At 37.4% G+C, this 8,325-nt stretch overlaps 1 protein-coding gene across 1 annotated transcript; it reads right to left on the minus strand.

The window, feature by feature from the left end:
- Positions 1–1,956: 1,956 nt before the first annotated feature.
- LOC127755259 (abscisic stress-ripening protein 5) lies at positions 1,957–2,916 on the minus strand. The gene is made up of 2 exons (XM_052280916.1): positions 2,588–2,916; positions 1,957–2,468 (listed from the first exon to the last, which is right to left on the minus strand). Exons 1-2 carry the CDS (start codon positions 2,816–2,818, stop codon positions 2,283–2,285), a joined length of 417 nt encoding a protein of 138 aa, XP_052136876.1. The 5' UTR covers positions 2,819–2,916; the 3' UTR covers positions 1,957–2,282.
- Between the last annotated feature and the right edge of the window lie 5,409 nt (positions 2,917–8,325).

Consider the following 8,325-nt stretch of genomic DNA (forward strand, 5'->3'; position numbering starts at 1 on the left):
AATCACTCCCACTTTGATCACGGTAGCGGCCTAATTCTGCACACTAAAATTGAGATCACGGATTCGAGCTTGGTCGGACTGCAAAATCCAAGATCTCCTTTGGGCCTCTATTGTGGCCCAATTTACATGTGTCGCTTGAGGTTATTGGGCCCATGCTGTCTATCCTTACAAGTTACTACCATAGGCTGGGCCTTTCCGAGTTCCGTGTTCAACCGTTGGATGGCCTCGATCATGCGTTCACAGCATCCTCTCGTATGGGCTGTGACCACATAGATTTCCGGTACCTTTTTAAAGATAGGTAATATATGCTTATATGTTATAATGTATTAGGTTTATATAATATTAATGTATATAGACGGTCTCTAAATTTATACGGGTGTGTCACGTAGATCCCTAAACTCTCAAAAAATATATTTTTGGTCCTTTAACTTGTCTCGGCTGTCATATAGGTTCAAACGGGCTCCAACCCGCTCCGTATGCTGACGTGGCATGCCATGGTTATATCTACGTGTCAGTAGAACCCATATGTCGGTCACATATAGAAAAATTTAAGAACATATTTTTCTCCACTCTTTTTTCATTTATTTTTCAAAATTAAAAACATCCTTTTCTCCTCTCTCTCTCTCTCCCCCTCTCTTTTTAAATTTTATTTTTTCTATGTGACTGACATATGAATTCCACTAACACTTAAGCATCATGGCGGCATGCCACGTCATCCCACAAAGCAGGTTGGAGCTTGTTTGGATCTATACGACACTCATGACAAGTTCGGAGTCCCAAAAATGCATTTTGGGAGTTTATGGATCTCATAACACTCCGTACAAATCTCTGTACAAAATTTAAGGACCACCCACATATGTACTTCACTCTTTATATAATTAAGGATAAGTGCTAGGAGTAGTGGCAGAATTAGAAAAAATCTTCATGCATAAAGCTGAGCTAATGGGAGTTCAAATATTTTCATATATTACATAACATTTTTCAAGATTATAATGAGAATTATGGAGCTAGGTATTAAGCTCAAGCCCTAACTGCCCCACGCCTATTTCCACCCCCGATTTGGACTAGCGAGGGTGATTGAAAATAAATCATTGCATCTGGTGATTACCCATGCGAAGTAAGCATTGCGCCCCCCGATTTGGACTAGCGAGGGTGATTGAAAATAAATCATTGCATCTGGTGATTACTCATGCGAAGTAAGCATTGCGCGTGTGGAGGAGGGGAAAGAAGGAGGATGAGTCAGTAGAGAAAAAAAGCTGCGACTTTATTTTCCTTAAGAAAAAAATAAATTTAGTGATTTGTTTATGAAGATGACAGCAAGAAAAGTTGATCCCATTTGATATGTGGACATTTTTACCCATGCGCACCCGCTCTTATCTCTTCACTAAAATTTTTTACATTGTGTCTGCTACTCAGCAAAATCTCTACCTGTCGTATGTTGCTGTCCTTAGTCTTTTTTTTTTATTTGCGGGTGTAATACTTGTTGGTTAGCAAAATAGCTTTGGTTGTGGCATTTTACTACTCCAACAGACAAACAATTTTTTTTTAGAAAAAAAAGACAACATTTGTTTTCCAAGGAATTTTTTTTTAGGAAATGCATTCTCCTACATCAGTGTCAACATTGGATCCATGTGGTTTCCAATGCAACCACTTATCACTATCAACTTTAATTTGATTTTTCTTTAAAATCTTTAATTTGAGTGCAAAATTTCAACTACCAACCACTTTAATTGTGAACACCATATGTGTGATATTTTTATTTGTGTTCGTTAAACATGAATTAATCCTGATCTTTCGATGCGCGTTCTTGTTCGATTATCTTGCCTCCTCTTATGGAGAATTGATTGTCCCCAAGAGATGGTTATCTTTCTGATAGATTCCTATAGCACTTCTGTAGTTCTCGATATAATTTAACACACTAAAATCTACTCAACTTTAATGGTTTTTCAAATAGAATGGAGAAAGTCAAGGTTCGATAGATATTGCTTCACTTGTACAAAGTACAGATAAAAATACATTGATACATGACACGGAGAGAGCCATGCACACCACTTATTTGGACACACAGAGGGCAAGGCTGCAGAGAAAATCAAGCAACACAAGCTGAACTCACGGCCCCACCTGTCAGCCTCTCACTGGTCGAGGCCGGAGACTCTTGTGAAAAACAGCAACACCACGCAAGCAGAAGAAGACAAATTATTACACACACAAATCGACGACACGGCGGCCGGCGACGTACGGCGAGGTCGTCGCCGCCGACGACGACGTGGCGATGAGAGAGATCAGCCGAAGAGGTGGTGCTTCTTCTCGCCGGTGGACTCCTCGGCGCTCTTGTGGTCCTTCTTCTTCTCGTGGTGCTCGTGGAAGGCGTAGCCGCCGGCGCCGACCGCCGCCGTGGCCGCGATCTCCTCCGTGATCTTGTGCCTGTGCGCGTTCTCCGGGTCCTTCTTCGCCTCGTGCTTCTCATACTACACACCACGATTAATCAGCTTAATTAATTACTTCTTGATGATTTCTTAGCAAATTAATTGATTAATTAAGGCGGCGTTAGATCAATTAATTAGTGGTTAATTAATTAGTTAATTACCAGGGCGAAGGCGCCGGCGGCGAGGGCGCCGGCCTCGCCGAGGTGCTGCTTGTGCTTGTGCTGCTTCTCCTCCTTCTTGTACCTCTCGTACTCGTCCTGGCCGCCGGCGACCACCTCGGTGGTCACCGTCTCCGACGTGTAGACGCCCTCGCCGTAGGAGTCTACTCCGGTGGCCGGCTCGTCGTCCTTCTTGTGGTGGAACAGGTGGTGGTGGTGCTTCTCCTCCGCCATGGCTAATTAATTAATTAAGCTAGCTAGAAGCTAGTGATGACAATTAGGAGAATGAGATGGAAGTGACAATAAGATGTGGCTTTGCTTGCTTGCTTATTGGCGTCCTACTGGCCTGCTTTTATAGGCGGAGGCCACCGTTAAAGAGCTAAAGTAACCGTAGGCGTAAAGCTAGCTTACTGTAGTAGTAACTAATCCGGTGTTAACTTGGATTAATTAATAATCTCTTCGTACCAAAATATAATCATTTTTAGATTTTCACGTAGTCTTTGAGATGCTACTTTAACTAACCATATCTGTAAAAATAAAATGTTTTATATAAAAAGAATTGCATATTATAATAGTTTGATTAATGATAAAATCTAATAATATTAATTTTACATGGTTGATCTTTTTTAATTTTTTTCTATTAATAATTAATGTTAAAAATGATTGATTTGGTACTATACTAAAAATGCTTATATTTTAGAACGGAGGGAACAATATATATAATCATGAAAGGAAATGGCCATCTGCATTATTATTATTGATTAATTCGTCCTGAGAGAGAGAGATGGGCATTGGGCAAAAATAAAAAATATATCGATGGAGACGCAGTACCACCGATCCACGTACACGTACGCCGCGAGCGGACAATGGACGGTGTGCAGGCCCACCGACCACTACACTACTTGGGTTGATGTGGACCCCACATGGGGTTTTTTGTCTTGTGTCGGCAGATGAGTAGTGTAGTGCAAGTCGCTGAGAGAGCGTGTGCGGATGAACCGGGACGGGATATTTGTTTGCGTGAACGAGGATCGAATCCGCACCGGATAAAGCCGCGCGAAGTCGAAGGTAGCAGCTCAACTAATTAAGCATTTTCTTTCCAATAATGAAAATTGTTTATCTCTACGATCTCTGCCATAGGCATACAATAAATAAGAAACTTAGGACCTCCTTTTGATTTGAAGGAAAAGTATTATTGGAATTTTGTAGCATTCTTATTTTATAGGTTTTTTTTTCTATACAGCCCTTTGAAACCATGGATTGAAAACTTTCTAATAAGAAATGTCTTAATCCATATAAGTTTTGAAGGATTTTTAACATGAGGTCTAACCTCATGGAAAGTTTCCTATGAGTCTATCCCTCTCATCTAATTCCTACATTTTTTCCGTGATTCATCAAACAATTATTTATATATTTTTCCTATATTTTATAATCATCTGTTTTGTAGTAGAATTCATATCAGAATCATGTTTTTCATATTCCTCTGTTTTCTTAAACCTTTGCTTCAAAGGGGCCCTAAGTTTATGGAATAAACCGCATCTCCCTCCTGATAACACCCAATTGAAATATCAACTAGAAAACACATATAATCTATACTAACAATATTATATAGGAGCTATACCATCCAAAGTAGAACAAAAGATCCCTACTTATTCCTATAGTGTAGCTTCACAACATATAGTATCAGTAAGGACTAAGAATGGAACTAACTGGAATATATGAAGATAGCCTGCATGGGGTTAGATAGTTTTTTTTGTTATTGTAAACATATCCATCTTCTCCAACATGCGCCTGTCCCGCACCCTGGATCGGAACACATGAATCACCTTGTGATGAGCAGAGATTTGGCCCGTTCATTTGCATAACACCCTATTCTTGTGTTTGGGACTATCAGGATGCAAGAGTGCAAAATACAAGCTTATCAAATGAACTAGTGTTTCTTACGAACACACGCGCTTATCCTATCCCCTGTGAGCAAATCAAGAAGACTAAATGGACATATCTTGATATTGACAAAGTCCCTGTGAACGTCTCGTTATCGACAAGTTCATCGTCTACCACTGAAAGAATAATTAGTCGTAAATATGTGCACCTATATCTAAGTATAGGACTTGAACTCGGATAGGTTGTTCCATCAAAGAAAACGTGACTAGTTGAGCTACATTCGACTCTAAATTATGGCACTAAGTTTCAAGTAGCATTTTACTACACTCATATGTTTTGGACTGCGGATTATTCCTAATATATATCCACTAACAATGAATTTTATGGTTTTACAAGTGTAATCGGGCAAGAAGGATATTGCAAGTATGTCCTACATATAAGTTGAACAATCAATCAAGATATATAACCTACATACATCATATTTCTTTCTTGTGAGTGTTGAATTGTACAATCATCCATGCATGTAATTCCAATTTCTAAATAATCGTCCGTATTCCAATTAATCGATCGTTTGCCATCATATGCCATCTCTCTCAGCATCGTGCCAGATAGACATATACTCGTCTCGTAGTACTACGTGTGTTATTGAGTGCTAGGGCCGGGCAATAATTCAGTACGCATGTGCCATGGATGCGTGCTGAGATGTATATCCATGTCACCATGTGTATGGCTTATGTTGATCGCCAGGTAGAGATATCAAAAGTGATATGTCGAGAGCTAAATGCAACAAAGTATGGTAGATCTAGCTAGTAAAAGGACACATCATGAATGATTTATATCACGGGATAATCACATACACTGTATGTTCGGTGGTTATAAATTGGAGCCACACGCGGTTTCTTCTTTTATTTTGAAACCAAGAAAGGGCTGGTATATCACAGACATCTCATTATCGATGAGTATATCTTCTACGACTAAAAAGTTACTCCCTCCATCCCATAATATAAGCCAACCACGTATTTCAAGATTCCACCTTCAAAACATTTGACCAACAACTACTACAATATGAATTGAATTTTACTTGATAAAAATTATATCATTGAATTGACATTTAAATTTACTTTCATATGGTTATAATTTTGTTACTACAAACCTTATAATATATGAGAAATTATAAGACAAAAATTAGTTTGGAAGACCGTGTCAAGTTTAACCATGTCTTATATTAGTATTTAAAGTACAACAGTATAAGAATTTCTGTTGTCAGAGATAGTCTGCAGTAGTTGACTTGTGTAAAATTAGGTTGATCCATTTTCTGCAAAATACGTTCTGAAGAGAGTTCCTGTCAAAGAAACAAAAATGAGTTATATACTATGTAATTTTAGTTATAGTTGATCTTAATTAGTGCCGTCCACCCCCAAAAAATGAAAAAGAAAAAAAATAGGAAATGATCGCGGCAGCTATTTCAATGTATACGGCTATATCTTTTGACAAAATTTTCGTTGCCTAGAGTTGAAGTAATAGCCGTCCATTGGTGTGGGAAAAAGGGTCCGGATCTGCTAAAGAAATGATAAAATAAGTAGATTATATGATAATAGAACTTTAATTCGATTGACGAGTACTGAGAATGCGATATATGTCGACTACGAGTGACTTGAAATAATCCCATTGGATTGTTCTTTCCATGGAATATGCTTATGCTTGGTGAGAGTATATCTTACAATTGGACCCAGCAGGGGTCCAGTTGTTATTAATAATGGAGGGTATAGGCCTACAGAATATATCTTTATTTTTGCATCAATAGTATATATATAGTCAGAGTATGTGTGATGATGTGATCATCTTTCTCTTTTGCTTAATTAATTATTTAGACAGATCTTTTGTGGCACAAAAACAGAACTAAAAGGTCAAAACGTCTACAAATTAATTACATCATGCATGCATATAAAAATTTTAGAGAAATTTTATGATCCTTGAGAAAGTACTTGTGGGCACCAAAATTTTGGTATTCTGAGATAGCTAGCATCTGAAGGTATATATAAGTTCTATATAAAAAAATATGGTACATCAAAGGATAAATTACTGTTTTAGAGAAATAGCTAATTAGTTCATTATTTTTTACCATATGTAAAATTGAGGAGGTTTAACCAGTGTAGTTTTATTTCTCATGCACTATTAATCTTCGAGTTTCAACCGATGCTACGAGACAAGTCTGCATGTGAAGTAATTAGGATGTGGTGTATTTTTCTCCTTGAATGTTTTTATGCCTTTTTGCAAAGGTTTATATGATGCAAGATCAGTAGCCAGAAAGTTGTCGGCCACTTGGATAAGCTCAAAAAATATCTTCATTAGGCGATCGGGACGTAGAGATGTGTTATGTGAATTTGACTCTTCTCCAATCATAATCAATTAGTTATACTACCTCTAGCTTAGGCAAAAGCATATATATACGTGGCTGTTCTGGAATAATTCATTCATATATTGCATTATTAATGGAGTCATATATCTCTCCCACAAATAATCAAACAGGTCAGGTATACATACTACATAGTACCTACTCATGTTACCTGTGGTCTAGGTCAGGTTAATATAATTAAAATTGGCAGTCCAAGACACAAATTGTTAATCATGACCAACGTTAACGGTGGTTGCATATAGCTAATTTAACTATTGGTGGGGTTATATGATCTGTATTTTTTTAAAAAAAAATGTACTCAATGATGTCATCATTGACAGTTTACTTGAAATTCAATTTGAAGGGGGCTGAATGATTTTCCCTTGCTATACACGGGAAGAAACGGACGAACAGATGAAGATTCACAGGATAGGACTGCAATAGCTGACTACTTTTAGATATATATAGTTACCTAGCTAAGAGGTCATTACTGTGCACAAGTTGATAGCTAAAAGTCAAAGATAGCTAGCAGGGTGTGCATCAATAATATGGTATCTTTATTTTGTATATTTCAATAAAAATTCTGGTGGAATCATGTGTAGCCATGCATACATAGCCTGTTGTCCCTCATGAAAATGAAACATATCAATCTAATTAATTAGCACGTTGAAATTGTTTGGCTTAATTTCCTTTAACTTTGTAGCAAAAATAATCTGGTGTACAGTAAAGCAGTGGCCTGTCAATCTCAATGTACTAATCCCCCGTCTTAAAATATAAGGGACTTTGAATGAATGAGACGGATGTTGTTTTAAGACAAAGGGAGTACTATGTGAGCTCAAATAAATCTACATGATCAAAAAATATATATTAAAAACATGTTGGTCGATCAGACAAACCAATTAATTATGTCCACATGAATTTTTCACTAATACTCCCTCCATCTACTTTTGATAGTCATATTTCCAAATCTGAAAATTTTATTTTTGATAGGCATATTTCAATTCAACAACCTATCATCTTAATGACTTTCTCGGATTTAATGCATGACTCTCCATTCTTTCACACATGATTGGCTACATGGGCATTGAGAAATGTAAATATTAATGAATCGCTTATTTACGAGGAATGACTAGTAGCATGTTTAAATGGATGATAAGTAGAATTACTTATCCTTGGTCTATGTGCCAAAATGAAATATGACTATCAAAAATAGATAGAGGGAGTAATATTTTTAATCTCTATTTAAAAGAGATGTGTACTACCTCTATGTTGATTTTATAAAAAGTACTACAGTGTAATACGCGCCTGCACATGTGAGGCTAAAAAAACTCGAGGCTTGTGAGCGTCTCCAGCTAGCTTCAGCTCGGCTCAGATTTGATTCGAGCTCGTCTCAAACTTTTAATGTGCCGAGCTCGAGCTTTATCACAAGCCTAGTCATATGTGTAGTTTTTATCTTTTATTTATG

This window comes from Oryza glaberrima, chromosome 11 (genome assembly GCF_000147395.1).
Source record: "Oryza glaberrima chromosome 11, OglaRS2, whole genome shotgun sequence".
Classification (NCBI taxonomy): Eukaryota; Viridiplantae; Streptophyta; class Magnoliopsida; order Poales; family Poaceae; genus Oryza; species Oryza glaberrima.